Raw genomic sequence first — 19,212 nt, 5'->3', positions numbered from 1 at the left:
CAGTCCATTTTCAGAGGAATGTATTTTGAGTTTGTTAAGCCACTTACAAACTGACCTGTGAATCATTCAAGCATAAAAAAGGCACAGATTTTATGGTGTGAACCAGTGTCAGCGTGACTATGATCCCAAACACACTGACAGTGCAGTAAAAGTATACCTTGGAACAGTTGAAGTGAAGGATTGACTTTTCCAGGGCCCAGAACTCAACTTCTTGACAGAATGTAAGAAAAGGTAGCCAGCATTCAAAGAAGAGTTTTGAAATGTCCTTCAAAAAGCCTGAAGAACTATTCCTGAACACTGTGTAAAAGGAAATGAGGCTTGTTAGAGTTGTTCAATGTCTGTTTTTATACAGATTTATTGAAACAGTTTGCACGTTTCAGTAAACCTTTGCACCTATTTCTGATTTTCCTAGCAAAAAAAAAAAAAAAAAAAATATATATATATATATATATATATATATATATATATATATATAAAAATAAGGGTTGGGTCAAGATTTTGTTTTGCACAGCCCTCTTGAACATTTCTTTACCAAATATAGTTATGCGTTTCAGGGTTCTGTGAAACAGTAATTAATATTAATTACTTATCAAAAGGATTTCATCAGTAACGAGTCAGCTGCTGGCTGAGGCTTCGTGGCGCAGAGACAAGAGAGTGGTATCAATCATTTCAAGTCACTCTGACAAGTTAACTGATGATGTTTCCTTTGAGTCCCAGTGTTTGCAGGCCTGTTCTGGTGCATCCAGTAGATGCTTGATCAGATCGGTATGCGGGGAGTTTTTAAAGTTAGTGAATGTCTGGACTAATGGTTTCCGAGCAGGACTTTACACTGCATCGGGACCATTACCTGTCAGCTATTTAAATGTTTGGCCTGATCGGTGCTGTTACATACCTTATGTTAACTTTCCAGGAATATATTTCACAAACTACTTAACAGGTTACTGTGAAGACACCGCTGTGATGCAGATAAAGCTCTAAGAGAGAAAGAACACATCACAACATTGCTCTCTGTGATGTGCTTTTAGTTTATCTTAGAATTTCAAGAGTACTACTTGAAACATACAGAACAATAACTCACACTTGATAAATTTATATGCTGTCACATTGAAAGCTAAACAATGGGTAAAATGTTCCAGTGACTGCTTGAGTAATGCTTTCCTACCCTTTTAAAGTACTTTATTAAAAAAAATCTTCCATTTATTAAAAGTACTCTCAACTATAAATTGGGAAACTTTTCATGATCTCCTTGAGTGTCTGTTTCACCTTTACCAGAGGCGAGTGTTTGGGTGGGACGGTATGAGTAAGAACTGTGGGAGACATGGTAGAAGTGTTTATTTCCACCTACCAGACAATGCTGTCCCAATGCTTTATTATGACAGTGGAGGTAGAGTAAGTTTGTGAGTCAGTGAAGGGGAGGACAGGTCAGTCTGTGGGCAGAGGCCGGACTCTTTGGCTCATAACCTGGAGAAGAAGTCGGATAGAGCTAAATCACTTTTTTAAAATGGTTTGTTTTGGATGGTGATGTACCAGTTTAACAGTTCACCACACAGACAAACTGCTTTCCATCCACAGTCGTTTGGCTCAGGCTAGTTGACTATTTTTAATCATTTCTCCTGTGGAAGAAACAAGTAACTGCTCTCTCCTCTGCTAATGCTTAAAAAGAAAGTTGACATGGTCGCTCTCTACCTGGATAATGAATAATAGTCATATGTCTGGTTAGCCTGGAAATAAAACGTGATATAATGCAGATACATGCTTTTTTCCAATTACTGAATAATTGCTGTCCTTGACCAAAGCCAAGAGGAAGACACGCAAGTTAAAACTTGGAATGATGTGCCATGTTTTTCTCCCTGTCTGCACGCTCTCCTAAAGAGGTACGTCATGATTTAGTTTCACTCTGCACTATCTGACAAGAGCTTCTCTGTGACGGTTCAGTGCCAAGCCTGGAATCAGGTTAAACTCTCTGCCTTGTTTTAGGGGTATTTTTACAGCATGGCAATCTGTATTTGTGTCTCGCCGAAGTAGTAATCCCTTTGTTTAAATTTTACTTTACCTTGTTGTATTAAGGTTCTTCTATATGGGAAGAATCAACATTAAACTTAACATTTCTGCCTTTGTTCAGACGTTCAATACAAGACAATGTTTTTGAGGGGTTAAATCTGTTACCTTCCAGTTTCAGGACATTTACTTTGGCTTCTGATTTATCTAGCTAATAATGTCGAGTATCTTTTTATATTTCAAGAAAAATCCAATTATCTTTGCAGATAATGAAGTATCTAAATGTAGGATTATTTCCATGATAGTAAGTCTAAAAAATGTCCAAACAATCTAATTAATGTCACATTTAGTAATAAAAGGTGATTTTTTTTGTGCACCGTTACATATTTTGCAGTGAAGTAAAATGATTGTAAAAGAAAAAAAAAGCCAGAAAAACTCAATAGTCGTCACTATTATAAATAAAAAAAAGAGCCATGTAGTCTTGAAACTAGTTCATTTGCATTGGATACTGGTGATATTAAATCACCACTTGGCAGATAATTTGCTTTTTGAATTTGGGACTCAGTTTTGGATTCAAATGTTGAGATTTAAAAAATTAATGTTTTTGACTGTCACAGCTGTCAGCGCTGGCAACGATCGTTTGGTATTTGTAAAGTAAAAAACCCACAGAGACTGCAAATGGATGATTTTCTGACCTGCGTCTCATTTTACTCACCGCGTTTTGGCTTTGTGCTGCAGGTTATAACAAGTTAAAATCCCGTTTTCTCTCCAGGTCACTAAAAAGAATGAAATATCAGCCAGAATATGACAAAGAATATAAAATTCAAGTAGCAAGAGTATTTTGCCACTGTGGCTGAAGTGATGCTTCAGGTTTTACCAGCATGTGTCAAGGGATGCCTATTTTTTGGTTCGAGCCCCGGCTTGGACAGTCTCGGTCGTTGTGTCTGTGGGCAAGACACTTCACCCGTTGCCTACTGGTGGTGGTCAGAGGGCACGGTGGCGCCAGTGTCCGGCAGCCTCGCCTCTGTCAGTGCGCCCCAGGGTGGCTGTGGCTACAATGTAGCTTGCCATCACCAGTGTGTGAATGTGTGTGTGAATGGGTGGATGACTGGTTGTGTAAAACGCTTTGGGGTCCTTTGGGACTAGTAAAGCGCTATATAAATACAGGTCATCTAGAATAGATTAAGGTTAAGGTATACATAAGTCAAAATTCCTAGGAAGCTGTTGTCAATAGAAAATATTTCAAGTCTGATTGTACTGGCAGTTTCTTGTTTTTTTAAAGGCAGAATAAACAGAAAGTTACAGACTTCAGAGATGATGATTGTGTTGGGTTCTCACTCCTTGATAACAAGAGTAACACTAATTCAAAGCCACAGAGGAGTTTAGAGTATGTTTGATGAAAACGTCTGGTGTGTATATGAGATCCAGTTGTCTACCAGCTCATTCATGACATCAGAAATTTGGCCTAGTTACAATGTACCCTTTGCTCATGTCTTTCTGATTAGACGTTCAGAGAAAATCTGTCTCCAAGCAACATTTTTTAATGTTTTTCAAAATAATAAAAAAAAAAAAACGTTTTGAAGTTGGAGGCTGGGGCCAGGAGGGGGTGGGGGGGAGGTTACAATGAGAGAAGCATGAAAGCTCAATGTAGATCACTTCGCAAATGGCCTCAGATTGTCTGATATGAGTTGGCAAGTGAAGGTTGGAAAACTGTGTCCTTTTTTTGGTAAAGTACCTGCTCTTGATGCTCTGTTGGATTCAACTAGATCTCTTCTAGTCACTTTTGAGACCTTGGGTATGAAACACATTTGATAAAAGTTTTAATCTGCAGGATATTTTTATTTTCTTTTTGTTTTTTTTTTTTACCTTTTATAAAACACATGTTTAGAATAAAAAAAGCATAATCATCACTAGCGAGATGACACAGTTGCTTCTTGTGTTTTCATGTTGGAATACTGAAAATAATTTCAACAAGAGTTGGCTCAGGTACACAACTGGGACACTTCTCATAGCAGAGGACTCTGTTGCTGCTCAGTACACACCTACTCTCTCCACTCACTAACACAAAACTCCATCTTTCTGGCAAAGTTTGTACTCCCTGAAATCCTTTAGAGCTTAAATATATCTGAGGCAGCTGTAATGCCAAGGACCATTACTGCTGTCAGAAAGAAGGCCGTGTTCCAACAGTACAGTATAATTGACTCACTAATAGATCATGAGTGATCTTGGGAGAGGGGAAGAAAGATTCCTATTGGAGAGTGTGGTTTGGCTACTTTGAAACTTAATCAAGGTTGAACCTGTCTTCAGCCAAAGATCAATTACATAAATTAGCCTCTAGGTCAAGCTTCAGTGCAAAACAATCTTGTCACGTCGGCTTAAAAAAAAAAAAAAAAAAAAAAAAAAAGCAAGGCAGCAGCTGACAAGTGTTTGAGAAAACAGAAATGTTTTGAGCAAAATAGGCAAGTGACCCGTGAGTCCAATTTGTACGTTAGTTTGGCATAACCTCAGATTCAGCTGAATGCTGCCTTTGTTCAGACATAGGGGAGCTAGAAAGAGAAGACGCCAAAAAGTAAGAACAAACCAATTTTTCAAGGGATGACAAAAAAGTTCCAAAGTCCCTAATCTCAAAATGTGTCTGTCCCATTATATAAAATCTGAAGTGAGTTAAATGTGTATTGCACCAGTGTTATGTTAACATGTTGCTGTATTTGTTGTTGCAGTGGCTGATTGGAGACAGAGACAGGGACTGTGGGATCACCTGCTCACGGACGGGGAAGCCGGTGTGTGGTTCAGACGGGCGGAGCTATGACAGCAACTGTGAATTGCAGAAGGCGCGCTGCAAAGATAAGACACTCACATTAGCACACAGAGGCCGGTGTCGAGGTGAGAGCTAAACTCTGGTCAACTCTGTGCAGATACACGGAGCTATTTTCAGGGTGCATTCAAGAAAATTGAGATGTAGGATTTATCTGTTTTTTTTATAAATGTAAAAAGTGATGATGTTTACATGAATGTTTTCCTGATGTCTGTGTTTACACAATCCATTTCTCACACATAACAGTCCACAGCTATCAGTAAAAGTCATACATGCATTTACATACATCAACGGGCACACAACAGGTACAATAATAAGTCAGACACAGCACTAATGAGAGGTGTTGGGATGAAGGTTGGTTGCAAAGCAGCTTGCAGGTGCATAGCAACTTTAGGTTGGATAAAAAAAACTGACTCTGTACTAAGATTAGCTGACCTGTGGGATTGCAGTTGAGGTTAACTTGGCCTACCTATACTGATGCTTTGCTCATTTTCTGAATCTGTATCTAGGGCTGGAGAGGAAATGGATCAAAAAGAAAATCACCCTAAAAACACATGGTGTACTATAGCATTGCCATGGTAGATAGTTTGCATTGGTCTGAAATGTCAAAACAATACAGCTGGATTTGTACTTTTAGATTTTTGATACTTTGAAATATTCTAATAGATTTTAATTTAGTTTAAGTTTATTTAAGTTTTCCTTGTCACACCTGTTGCTCATGTGTACAGAGATTTTGTATTGTACTCGACTCTAAATAGTACCTGAAAGAGTACAAAAAAGGGCATCAACAGCCAAAACCACACAGACTCTGTGACCTTTTTGTCATTCAGGTAAAAACTGGGTGTTGCCAGTGGCTCTAGCACCAACTGCTATATCTGAAGGGAGAGACGTGGAGCTCAAAGGTAAGAACTGTGACACCTTAAACACCGCACACAACCTAAAATGCAGTTTTAGAATTCATCATAACCTAATATGGCCACTGAAAAAGCAATAAAATAAAAATGAAAAAAGCAATAAAATTAATTGATTAGAATCTTAAATAGCATATTTAAGTAACTGCAGCCTGTGGCCACAACTCAAAGTCTGGGAAAAGTGGAACTAAATGGAGAAGATGTCTTTAATTTTCTGCCTCTGTGTAGCTATGTAAGTTTTTACAGACCAGGCTCACACACTTCCTCAGTTTCTGGATGCCAGCCACCCAGCAACGGCAGAGATTGATAGGTCTAAAGTCAAGATTGGAACCGGGCATCGTAGCCCCCTTTTTTCCAGACCCCCTTCTATCCATTAGAAAAACAGCAGTACGACTAAATCCATTTTTGGAGTGAATCTGACTCCCTTTGTGTGGTAATATGTGGCTTTGTTTCATAATACCAGTGTTGTGCCAAGGGAAGGAAAGCTGGGCAAAGCTCACGCAGTCTTTGCAGATGCAGCAGGCCTGTTCTGTTGTAATGAAAATGCTGCTTTATTTAGGCAGGCAGTTTGTGAACCAATCCTTGTTTACAACGACAAAGCCAGGCAAAGTCTCGTTGAAATGTGCGTGAGATTCAGATTAAACACAACAGATTAATTTGAATACGAGGCTTATAAATTGCTAACAAGTATAACAAACAACCGCAAACAACAACAAGCACAAAGCTGTGGCTGATTCAACCGGCAGACCTGCTTATTCATCATTTAGCTTTAAAATCAACACATTATGCATCATTCAAAGTCTCTCAAAGGGAGATTTGTCTGTGTCCATACACTGTGTTTCGGCTTTGTTACAGCTAACAAGCACGAGACGACAACCTGCAAACGACTGCTGGGCTCGACTTTCTTTTTACATTTACATAAATCAGACGTATTCAGGTTGGATTTTGGGGTTGCTTTTATGTCTCACTACAATATTCTATCTGCATTTTCTCTACAATACAAGTCTCATTTATAAATTCATGCATTGCTGTCCTCCTCAGTGACATCACCACCCTATTTTGGCCCTGTCAGTCTTTTATGCTTAAAGGAGACATCATGTCTGTCTCTACTCAGGTCCAGAGATGACTTTTTCAAACTTTTATTTATCCAGGAAAAATATTTGTTAAAAGTGGAGGACCGTGGTCGACTGGTCAGCTCCCTGGTGTGACTGTGTATACATGAACGGTTGAACATGAACTCATGTCCACAGAATTTTTGAGTGCAATAAAAACAGTAGTCGCTGACGGGAGTTTGAACCAGTGAACAGCTGGTGTGAAGCCCACTTCATTCTCTGACCTTTAAAGCCACCTCCATCTCTGTGCCTCGAGAGCAGGACAAGCTCATCGGTGCTGCACGAACAGTTTCCACTGACATTTCCAAATATCCATGTAGAGTACATGACGCACTCCTCAGCACTAACAATGAAGTATCCATAGCCTACATCTGGCACTAGCAGTGGTCAGTGTTGAGGAATGTGTTGTTTTAGTATTTTTGAAGACTGTTAAAAAGTCTCTGCCTCCTCTAGAGTTGAGCTACCTGCAGGTTTATTATGGTTGGAGCTTTTTTTTTCAGATTTGTGAAAAACCACACGCTGAAAGTTTGATTAAGTGTTTTAAGGGTCAGATTAAAAATCAAAACTGAGAAGAAAGTAATAAAATTATGTTTGTTTTCCCATCCTGTCAAAACATGCCATTGAGCAAGGCACAGCAGTAAACTGTGTCTGTATTTACAGGTGTGAGCAGAGTGTTACTGGCACAGAACATGTGTCTTCACTACATAAAAACAGTGCTGGAGGTTTGTATGCAGTGTTTGAGAACAGAAGGTCCTTTCAATACGTTTCAGATGCAGGACAGTCCAAGTGTCGTGTTGAGAGGAACCAGGCTCTGGAGCAAGCCAGAAGACCTCAGTCTTCAGAGTCCATGTTCATCCCAGAATGCAATGAAGATGGAACATTTGCCCAGGTCCGTATCCAATCATCCGCGGCTTTTTCCTTCCCTTTTAAATCTTTCACGCTTCATCTTTCTCTTTCCATTAGTCTCATGTGTACCCCCCCTCTTCAGATCACCCCAAAATTGAGCTTTTTCTTCACTGACAGAAAAGTCCACCCCCTGTTCTTTATTTACACTCTCATGTGTTTTACCTCTTCCATGTGTCTTGCCTCTGCAGGTCCAGTGCCATACTCTGACCGGTTACTGCTGGTGTGTTACCAGTGATGGCAAGCCAGTGAGTGGCTCCTCTGTGCACAACAGGACCCCAGTGTGTTCAGGTACTAAATAGGGGGGAATCAAGTTGGTAACCTGTTGATGAGGAGCTTTTCCAAATCATCTTAAAACATCTGTTGTATTACCGCACATACGAGTGATGGTTAATTATTTGTGTTACCTGAACAGCTCTACTTCGGAGTATTTTTAACAGTCTGCATGACCAAAGCATCCGAGTTGGTTGGATGTTTCCTGACAATTCCTTGTCGGTATGAAAAACAGAAAAATAAGCTTTTAGACATGATAGTGGTGGCTATGTTTGCTGGATCTTGCAGGCAAGCGTGCTTGGAAGCCAAGTCACTGGGTTTTGGGGCCAGTCAATCATTTTAGGAAGTGAACTAGTTTTCATAATTCAAAAAACATCTGGCAATAATTCTTTTTCAAAGGCTTTATATAATTTTAGGATACTACTGGACACAGAGTTAAACTTATAAATGATGTTCAGGAAGCCTGCCAGTCCTGATGGAGGATAAAGAGTGAACACAGCATTTGGATGACAGTTACAAAAGCTCTGTCTGTAAATGTCGAGCCATTCTATGGGCACATGTGTATTAAATGTCATGTGGCTTACAGCAGGTGCAAGGTCAACGAGAAGGCTAATGGCCATACATGCAGGGGCCTCTCGGCACTCAAACTCTCCCCCCACCTCTAAGTGCTCTCAGCAGGCTGGAGGAGAGAGAGCAAACGGGGCTCTGCACACTCATCCTGGATGGGAACACTTTATGATAATCACCATCATTTTCTCTCAGAAGATAATACACAGCGATCTTTGCCAGAGCTGGATTGCAAAGCCACTAGAGCATATGGTGCAAATTTTGTGTGGAAAGTGCGGTGAAAGTGGTCGCATGCCCCTCTGAAACTGCTCAGCAGACAAAGCACCCCCAACCAAACCTCCCCTTTTCTTTTTCTCTTCAGTTCCTTGATCGATCTCTATCTGCCTAATCTGCTGTGCTTTCTCTTTTCTGTCTCTCTAACTTGTGCCACATTTTTCTGTTTGATGCTTTGAAGAAAACTTCACAAATTGATCATACTTCCATCCACCCGTTACAACAATAAAACCTCACCTTACTGATTTTCCAATTTATGAAGGTATGCTATGACAAAGTAGCTCTAATTATAATTTTTTTGCTCTATTGTTCTCTGCACCAGATGTGTTTTTTAATGGCGCATATACTTCATTTTTCAGTTCATCCTTCACAACAGAAAGTGACAGCAAATTAATTTGTGCAGCCACACAAAACATGTGGTCCTGAAAGCTTTGTGACTTTTCTGTGTTTAACGCTGCAGAAAATTCTTGGTGCTTTTTTCCGTGAGGCTCTGTTTCCTCAAACATCATCACTTTGCAATGTTTGCAAAACATTTTTTACTTCACCCCTGTAAGCCAACTCAGGGAGAGACAGACTGAAATGAATTTATTTTGGTGCAAAAAATGAATTTGCTCCAAAACAGAGCTGCACCAAATCATATTTGCTTGTTCTGTTCCTTAACTTACAGGATTTGGAGCTTTACTGTTCATATATGACATAAATCTGTTCTGGATGATTGGTTTGACAAAATAAGCAATGTGAAGATGTCAGTTTGGATGATATCTTTAACTACGACATTCTGACAATCCAAAAATACAAAATACACTGATTGGCCATTTTGTTAGATATACAGTATACTCACATGGTAGCAATTCAGTGAATATAGGCGTGTAGTCATGGTCAAAATGACTGGCTGATGTTAAAAAGGAGCATCAGAATTAAGCAGAAAGGTGATTTTGTTTGTGCCAGATGGGCTAGTCTGAGGATTTCTGAAACTTCTGGCACAACCATCTCTTGGCTTTACAGGTAATAGTCTGAAAAAGAACAAATATCCACTTAGTGGCAATTCTCTAGGCCTTGTTGATGCCAGAGGTCAGAAGAGAATGACCAGACCGCTTCAAGCTGATAAGAAAGCAGTAATTCAGATAACCTGCTGTTACAGCAAAGGTATGCAGAAGAACATCTCTGAATGTACAACACCTTTAACCTTGAAGCAAATGTGCCACAGCAGCAGAAGCCCACACTCGGTGCAATTCCTGTCAGCCTGGAAAGATAGGAAACAGACTGTAATTCATACAGAAGATTGGAAAAGTGTTGCTTGATTTCTGCTTCGACATTTAGATAATAGGGTCAGAATTTGGTCTAAACAACATAAAAGAGTACTTCTTCCCTATTTGTGTAAGTGCTGGGGATATTTTGTTGGCTCACTTTAGGCCCCTTGGTACTAACTGGTACTTGGTACCATAGTTTAAATGCCACACCCTCTCTTAATTATTTTTGCTGACCATATAAATCCCCTTATGGCCACAGTCTAACCATCTCCTGATGGCTGCTTCCAAAGCATTAATGTGCCATGTCACAGAGCTCAGATCATCTTGAACTGGTTTCTTGAACATGACAATGCACTCAAATGGCTTCACAGTCTGTAGATACCAGCGAGTTGCACTAATAAAGTTGACACTTGAGTCTAGATAACAGATTAATTAAAAGCAGTTACACTTAGCAAAGGTTGGAAAGTGCATTCTCGTGTAATCGTGTTTAAATACACTCTTTTTAAAATCCTGAAATGTAGTTTATTGCACAACACAATTTCTACCTGTCTCCTTTCTGTCCCGGATAAGATCCGATATCTTCATTGTTTCTTGCAAAGGTATGTATGACACTGGTGCCTGAATCTGGGCACAATAAACCCACTGGTGTCTCCGGATACTAAAGTTTAACAGTACATGCCCAGCTCATCTGCCCCTTACTATACCTTCCCAATCAAATAACCTTTGACATGCTCAGATGCACCTGTCTACTGTGACCCAAATCAATCATCTCGCATACATTTGCAGGAAACTTCCGTGAATTTATGGGAACTCATGCTGGGACAAGTGGATTGTCAGGTAGTAAATTTCCTTCTAGTTGCTTTAACTTAAAATAGAATCTCCCATTTTTCTCTTCTATTGTAATTGGTTGCACCATTTAATTTTGCCCTGCCCTCCGTGCATCCACGCATGACACCAAATACCTGCATGCACCAAACAAGAATGACATTTAGAACTTGGAATCTTTCATGTTTAATTTCCACAGATGAAGCAGATCATTCAGTTTTGCGTTGGTCTGTATTAAAATTATGCATAGTACTAACAATATGTACTCGTCCACCTAACCAAAAGAAGAGACACCAGTGGATTGGGTAATCAGTAGGAGTGCTGGTTTTTCTGATGTTTCCTGTGTCGACTGTTTTAAAAGAAATAAAAACATATTTACTTGCTGTAAGTTGGTAATTTTTTTATTTATTTTACCAGCTCAAAAAACAACAACAACAAAAAAAAAAAACAGTTTTGAAGACAAATCCTTTAAATTTAACTTTACTGGCTGTTACTGTCTAGTCTTTGGTTTACACTGTTTCTTCCTCTTCCCAGGGTCAGTAACTGATAAGCCACCAGGGCCACCAAACACAGATAGAAAAGGTGAGTTGTGATCTGCTGTTATGTGTGCATGTACCCTAAAAGTGTTTTGACCTGATTTTACTCCATGTGATCCATGCAAAGTCAACATTTGTGAAGAACACAAACTTACACGTACTGGCCTTCACTGTTAAAGGGAATCTAAAAACAACACCAAGAGATGTTTCCCCCCTTTTATAAGATGCAAATGATGCTGAATTTATTATAAAGATCTCAAATATATGCACCACTGTCTAATGCATCCCTCAAGTGACAGTTCATCTTTAACCATAGCAGTTTTAACAAATCTGTCCAAAATCTTGACTGGTTTTGCTCAAGTTATGCTTTTTTCCCCACCCTCCAGGAATGGTAAAATATGGAACATTATAGAATTAATTCAAGAAATTAAAGAAACACTGAGGAGACTTTCTACTGAGCCTCTAAAAATCGGTCTTTGCTTCAGAAATCTCACAGAAAACAGATCTTAAGGAATTTCTTTAAACTGAAAAAAAGTGGGCAGTCTCTCGAAGCTTCTCTGCCGATGCCGTTTCACACCACTTGACAATTGCAGTAAGTTACAGGTTATTTTGACATGCTTATCACACTCTAGCAGGGTTTACACATAGACTTCTCATGTATGGTAAATTAAGAGAGATATTTAATAAACAAAACAAAAACGCTGCTGCTCATTCTTTGTTTCACCTGGGTTTACACCAAGACCGACCCAGTGACTAGTGCATTTTATTTACAGTTCAACCTGAATAGGTCAGTTTGACCTCAGGTTCTTTAACATTACTGACATGTCATCTGATTTAAGAACTTAACATTAGTGTTTATCTCCAATCAAAGTTTCTCTGTTGTTTGCTTTTGATTGAATTATTTCCCAAGGAATTTTCCAGATGCTACAATACCGCATGTGGGTGAGTATTCTAGGCAGTTCAATTCACAGCATTACATGAGATCCTTTAAAGTTTTGCAACTCTACCTAAAAGCTTAGCTACTTTAAATTTTACCAGTTTTCCCTACAAGGTCACCCTCTTTGGTGCCCCTGGGTTACTTTCAATGCAGCTGCAGTTTTTAGAAATCAGTTCTACTCTAACTGCAAGGGGTATATAAACATGGACTTTAGACTTTTGTAGGGAGCAAACTATCAACTTCTACGTCACTGCAGAGTATAGTGGAGAATGAGAGCTGGGGCTCTGGCTCCTGAGACCAAACAGCAGTTTTTGACAGAAATTTCCATCCAAAGGCAGCAAATGACAGTCACGACCATGCTCATCATTCACAGGGTTTGAATTTGCCTTGATAGGATCTGACTGACAGCATGGAGGTCTACTATATTGCACAGAGGGAAAAGATTAGGTGTGCACTGTGCACATGGTCACAGTGAATTGAAATGCAGGAGTATTTTCACCTCGCCAATAAAAGCTTTGCTCACCTGCCACTTTGAAACAGTGTGCGATTGTGGGCTACATAGCAAACTCAAAAGTCTTCATGTGATAACAGAGGGCGACTTCCAGAAAGCATTCTTGAATCTTTAATAGGCAGAGTTGCAAAACTTTATAATCACATCTATAAATGTAAAAAAACGGACTTGAAATGTTTTTAGTTTTTGCTTAACAGTTAAATTGTTGTATTTTTGTTATACCCATATGAACTTTAGCATTGCCACAATTTAATGTGTTTAAGGGAGGAAAGTCAAATATTTAGTTAATAATTTACCAAGAAAACTGAAGACAGCAGTTTATTTGGCCCTCAGTGTGGGAGCAGAGACACAAATATTTTACCAGTGTTTAACTGTAATGAATAAGAATAAACGTTTATACTGTGATCTTCAATTTTATTACTTGTAGTTTTGGTTAGTAGTTAAAGTGAGCTGCATATTTGCATCTGCCAAAAACAAGGGAGTCACGACAACTTCTAAGTCTCCTTCTACACTGGCATATTTTACGAAAGGAAAAAAGAGGAAAATATTGCTTAATTAGATTCTTCTGTGGCTTATTAGTGTTTTTTATTTTAGTGTCCGAGACAGTTAATTATCTAGTACTTCATGTGTTTTGAAGACTTTGCCCCGAGGATGATGCTTGAGTGATGCGTATCCGCTTGGGAGAATAAATGACCTCGTATTATTTTTGTAAAAACTCGTGTGATTCCATTTTAAACTGGTTTTGTTATATATCCTTCTACTTAACCAAGGTGTGAAGGAGTAATTTTCCAGCGTGACGTGATTGTAAACTAACGATGAGACCATCACCGAATTCACTTTGGTAAATTCCCTGGACATCCATGAGTATATTATTTCCAAATTTTAATGCATTCAAGGAACTTGAGATCTCACCAAAAACAAACATTTTTGGGCAGACTAACCAGTTGACCTACTTCCTAGCGATACATTACAACATAATTTGACAATTAAGAATGACGACACAGACAGTTTCACCTCTTTGCATTAACTGTGGATGCAGCTTTCTGATGCTACATCTGCACTGCATTTGTCCTGAGGAGCGGTGTCCTCCTCGTGTGAGTGTCTGGGTGTGTGGTTTACACTGCGAGTGTGAGTGAGTGTGCTAAATGTGCAGCTGATCATGTTGGTGTGAGGATGATTTATTGATGCATGTGTGCAGGACCACATGTGGGTGTTTGTCTCTCTCTCTCTCCTTTCTATATTATTCAGTCTGTCTGTCTGTCTGTCTGTCTGTCTGTCTTGGCCGGGCCATGTGCAAATCCCAACCATTCAACAGTTCTGGAGAGTAGATTGTATTAACCTCAATAATAGTAGTCTCTTTCCGTTTCTTTCTCACCCTTAACCCAGATGATGGCTCCAAGCCCACACCCACCATGGAGACTCATGTCCCCCCTGAGGGTGATGGTAAGCCTCCTCAATAACTCCTACACAGTCGCTTAGATAATTAGTGTGCATATGGTATATTTATAATGACTCATAGGTTTAAAGGCAGCTGACAGCATTGCTCCTTTGTGTGCTTACATCCCATGTCTTAAGAATGCACCATTACATCAAATGGAAAAGGCCAGATGTTAAAATACCAAATGATACATTTGATATTTTTGGAAAAACTGGGATCTTGGATGCAATTTTAGCTTTGGTTTTGTGGGCAAAGCTTGGCTGTGCATGTTGCTTTTCAAATAAGTAGCTACTGGTGAGGTTAAATAAAGCACGGCTGTGTGTAAAATTTTCTCGAGATCACCTAAATGTGTGAAAGCTATTTGTCTAGAACTTGTCATTCTGTCGCTGCAGAGATAACTGCTCCAACACTATGGATAAAACAGCTGGTTTACAAGGAGAACAAAAAGAACAGCTCCTCTTCCAGGAAACCAGGTGAGTGAAAGAAAAATTTTCTGCTTATTCTACACATATTCTCTAAAATAAAGGCATTAGGGGTATGCATTAATTTGCAAGTTTGTGTGCGTGAAGCCCTTAAAATATAGCATTGTTGGATGCTGATAAACTCAGCTCTTCTCTGCCACACTTTTTACATACTCAGGCTAAATAATTAGCCATACTGACCTTTGGAAGATATGAAAGCTATCAGAGAAGTTGCTAGAACCCTAAACAAAGTATATATAAACGTGGCTCCGGTGTAACCAGTTTCAAAACCACCAGCTTGCCATGAAATGTAATCTGTTTTAACTTGAAGACAGACCTACACTGCCAGGGTTATGTTTTGTGGTTTCATTCCTTTGGTGTAATTTGTTTAGCTTTCTCTGTCTCCTTTTTAATTACGCCTTGACGTGTCCACTAAACTCTGGGAGGTTTGATGGCTGTACCAAGTCGAGGAGTGAATGAAGTGTGGCCTGTGTGAGCATATGTGTATTAGGAGTAGATGGATATATTGGTTAGCTGATATATATGGGTTGATGTAAATCTTCAAAAGTCTAAAAACAGTCTATTTTCTTCAATAATAAATCTTTCATTCAGACTGTATCTCCTAAAGATGGAAAAAATGGGGGGGGGAAAGTGCAAATCAGGCACTTACTGTGTTGGTGTTGAGCTATAATGTTTCCACGAGTGTTTAAAAAAGCATTTATGATTTAATCCGACTTTCAGGAAATCAAATACCCATGAAAACTGATGTGGAAGCTTGCAGACTTGTAAGCCCCGTAGTTTTTGCCGTTAAAATACTGAAAGGAAAAAAGAAAAAAATTCACCACATCTCACCAGTAGTTTGTCTGCCCGTCTTCTTGCACACCTCAGTATTTTGCATCTAAATATTGTTGAGGCATCTATGTAATCTCACAACTCTTCTTTCATCCTAAACCTTTTTGTCTGCCATTTACCACAAAATCTGATTTTACATGCTACGCTGCAAACAATGAGGCATACAAATACTTGATTGTACCTTGGGGTTTCCTGGGATTATGAATGATGGTGATGTGGCAGGGGAAACTGTGGTCAGCATTGAGGGGTGTATTTTATCTAAGAGGTATTTGCTGTGACAGCTCTTTGAAACTTCTGTGGAAACACCAGCTTCCCGTTTCAAATTAGCATCCGGTGTCCTCAAAGGACAAGCGACAAGGCCGAGTGAGGGGGAGATGTCATCACATTTGAGGCATGAGCGATGTGTGTGTCTACATCTGCATGTGATTGCAAACCGCGTGTGTGTTTGTGTGTGTTGTCAAAGGAGATTGTGTGCCTGTGCCTAATTTAAAGTTGGAAAACAAATAACAGTTACTGGAGGAAGTGTACTTAAACCTCTTCTTCTTTTGGCTGCTCCCTTTAGGGGTCACCACAGCTGATCGTCTGATTCCATCTCATTCTATCCCAACCATCCTCCTCTGCCACACCAGCCCTTTTCATATCCTCCTTCACTTCATCCATGAATCTCTTCTCTGTGGTCTTCCTGGTTTCCTCCTGCCTGGCAGTTCCATATTAAACATCCTTTGTCCAATATATCCACCATCCCTCCTGTTTGCACATATCCAAACAATCACAACCGTTCCTCGCTAAGTTTGTCTGTCTTCTCTAATCTTGTCCATCCCGTATATTTAGCGCTGCCCTCTCCAGCTCTGCCTGTCTTTTTGTCAGTGCCGCCATCTCCAAAAAATACATCATAACAGGTCTCACTACCATCTTGTAAACCTTCCCTTCTACACTTCATGCTATCCTATCACAAATCACCCCCTCCACTCTTCTCCACCCACCCCACCTGCACTCTCTTCTTCACCTCTCTTGTGCAGTGTCCGTTGCTTTGGATGGTTGACCCCGGGTATTTAAAATTGTCTCCTTCACTTTTTCACCCGTTTCCCTCTCAGTCACACACATGTATCCTGTCGTTCTTTCATTCCTCTTCTCTCCAGAGAATACCTCCACCTCTCCAGGCTCTCTTCCATCTGCTCCCTACTCTCACCACAGATCATAACATCATAGTCAAGGAAATTCCTGCCTGACCTCATCTGTCAGGCAGTGTCATCCCCAGTGTAATCCCATCCCCACTCTGAACCCATCTGTCATTCCCACCCCACACCTCACCGCTGTCTTACTGTCCAGCAATACATATCCAGCACCACCCTCTCTGCCATTCTCTTGGCATCATATGCTTTCTCTAGATCAGCAAGAACACTGTGTAACTCCTTTTGACCTTCTTTATACTTTTTCACCAATACTCATGAATTCTGATCTTAACCTAGCTTCAGCGTTATCCCTCTATAGCTACAACAGTTTTGCACATCATCCTTGTTCTTGAAAACTTGTATCAGTACACTTCTTCTGCTTACATTCTTAAGTGCACTGGCTCTTTTGTAATTCTTTAATTTAATGAGCTAGTTACCAGTGCTGGGTAATGTTATTTTTAAGAGTACTTGTTACGTTACAAAATATCCACAATATAAATAATTTCTTATGTTACAATGTTACCTATTTAAAAAAATTATTTTTTATTGTACTTTGAGATACCAGCATTCACAATTCTTTGCACATGTTGATTATACTGTCCATGTAGCTTACTGTACATTTCAGATAAAGAAAAGAAGAGGTAAGATATATTTTGTTTTGGTGGGAAAACTCCTTTGTTATAGCAGTTCAAAGTTCACAACAAACATATATGAAATATGTAGAAGGGCATATAACTTACATATAATACAGTATGAAAAATTAATTAGGTAAAAACTAATCTGAAATAAATACAATAAAGTAAAATAAGTATATTTTACTTTAAGTATTAGTAATATTACAATAAGTGAAAAAGCTACTCTCAGTTTAGGGGTGAAATAAACTTAACATGAGAGGGCAGGACTTCTAAATGTAGTGACTTTACCTCATTGCAAAGCAGGTTGGTACTGATAGCATCTCTTCCATTAACAGTGGCAGCTGTAGCATTGTTTGCTGGTACTTTTTAAGGCAGAGGTCACATTTTGCATGTGCATTTTATCTGCCAAAAAAAAAAAAAAAAAAACAGGAAAAAATACCTCAACAATGTAAAGATTAGGGATGGGTATCGTTTAGGTTTTATCCGATACCGGTGCCAAATCGGTACTTTTGAAACTGTGCCGGTGCTTAAACGGTGCTCGAACTGGTGCTTAAAGAATGGAGAACACAAACTTTGTCCAAAAACCTCTCATGTTCAGCTGTTTTTTTTGTAAAAAGATAACAATGTGTGCCTTTTCTGCAGCTATGTGGCATATATGGTATCACTCTTGGCTGGAAGAAGTGCTTAATCAATGGAAAAAACACAAACTTTGTCCAAAAACCTCTCATGTTTAACTGTTTTCCACTTTTTCTTTGGTCATTTTAGCCTTTTTGGCCAGGGTGAAGGGAGTATCTGCCATCAAACAAGAAGACAGCCGCATGTAGCTATGATGATGTTTGCTAGTTCACCTTACATGCATTAATGTAATAACGTGGTTAGCCTACTCAACGTAAATTACACACGAACAACATGAAGCTACTCACGCAGAGAAGAACGGCTGCTGCTGCATCATCATCCTCATCATTTCTGCAATGGCGTGTCCAGCGGGGTGGCCTGGGGGGGCACAGGCCACCCCCCCCAACCAGACTGGCCACCCCAGGTGCCACCCCAAAGGCAAAACAATAAAATTCAATCAAATATCAAATGTCCGATTATGTTTTCACGGTGACGCTCAGATATCCGAGTGTAAGTGAATGCAGCATCGGCTTCTGCGCTATGTGCATCACGTTAGCAAAGGTAGGAGAGCCAAGCACGAAAGACGTCACTGCAGGAAACAATTTTTCGGTGAAAGAAAATGAGGACAGAATAAATGTCCCGGTAAGTAATATTAAGTTTGTTGAGTTTAGTAAACTTCGGCGAAATTAGAATACCAAGGAAAAAATAACACTTAAAGAATTATTGCAGCCGTGGAATATTTCAGACAGTATGCTAGAGAGGGGAGCTAACATAAGAGTTATGAGTTATAAGATGTAATCTAAGTCGTAACATTGCTGTATGGAGCTGCAGATTTGGTTGCAGGTTAACATAGCTGGACTGGCCATCGGGCTTATTTGACTTTTTTATTTTTTTTGTAATGGCATGAACAATGAGAGGTGGTGGATTGGCCAGATGCAGGTCGATGTGTAGAAATAACTCCGTTGTTTGGTGGTGGCTATGGCGGGGCTTCCACAGAGGCAGCAGGTGGATGAGGGAAGGGGAGGCAGGAGGAGAGCCCCGAGGCAGCCGCCAGTCCGAGTGTCAGGTGAACTGAACTTCAGGTAAGAAGTTATGACCTGCAGTCTATCTGGGTCAGATATGAACTAA

The 19,212-nt window shown here is 39.7% G+C and overlaps 2 protein-coding genes and 1 long non-coding RNA gene across 14 annotated transcripts in view; 1 reads left to right on the top strand and 2 right to left on the bottom strand.

Moving 5' to 3' along the window:
* The window catches only part of ccdc177 (coiled-coil domain containing 177), an 81,275-nt gene that overhangs the window by 31,809 nt on the left and 30,254 nt on the right, over positions 1 to 19,212 (bottom strand). Inside the window, exon 1 of one of the 3 annotated variants that reach the window (XM_082515883.1) lies at positions 1,346 to 1,437. The exons of the other annotated variants lie outside the window; for them this stretch is intronic. The gene's annotated coding sequence lies outside the window, so the exon portion shown is untranslated. Of the gene's footprint in view, positions 1 to 1,345; positions 1,438 to 19,212 lie in introns of those variants that run through there. 3 annotated transcript variants of the gene reach the window in all.
* Positions 1 to 19,212, top strand: part of smoc1 (SPARC related modular calcium binding 1) — a 61,266-nt gene that overhangs the window by 16,236 nt on the left and 25,818 nt on the right. For 4 of the 10 annotated variants that reach the window (XM_082515888.1, XM_082515885.1, XM_082515891.1 and 1 more), the window contains exons 2-9: positions 4,719 to 4,881; positions 5,644 to 5,715; positions 7,607 to 7,725; positions 7,931 to 8,030; positions 10,889 to 10,939; positions 11,462 to 11,509; positions 14,262 to 14,354; positions 14,742 to 14,822. In XM_082515888.1, coding sequence (XP_082372014.1) covers positions 4,719 to 4,881; positions 5,644 to 5,715; positions 7,607 to 7,725; positions 7,931 to 8,030; positions 10,889 to 10,939; positions 11,462 to 11,509; positions 14,262 to 14,354; positions 14,742 to 14,822 — 727 coding nt within the window. The remainder of the gene's footprint in view (positions 1 to 4,718; positions 4,882 to 5,643; positions 5,716 to 7,606; positions 7,726 to 7,930; positions 8,031 to 10,888; positions 10,940 to 11,461; positions 11,510 to 14,261; positions 14,355 to 14,741; positions 14,823 to 19,212) is intronic. The other 6 variants (XM_082515889.1, XM_082515890.1, XM_082515892.1 and 3 more) reach the window with 5 other exon arrangements.
* LOC309695339 lies at positions 8,049 to 18,423 on the bottom strand. Its single transcript, XR_014273125.1, has 4 exons — positions 18,393 to 18,423; positions 10,032 to 10,095; positions 9,694 to 9,865; positions 8,049 to 8,227 (listed from the first exon to the last, which is right to left on the bottom strand). It is a non-coding gene; the product is annotated as an uncharacterized lncRNA (long non-coding RNA).

The sequence above is a fragment of the Aulonocara stuartgranti genome (assembly GCF_965226115.1).
Source record: "Aulonocara stuartgranti genome assembly, chromosome: 19".
Lineage (NCBI taxonomy): Eukaryota > Metazoa > Chordata > Actinopteri > Cichliformes > Cichlidae > Aulonocara > Aulonocara stuartgranti.
Note: the sequence above shows the minus strand (reverse complement) of the source record. Positions and strands in the feature narration are given on the sequence as shown.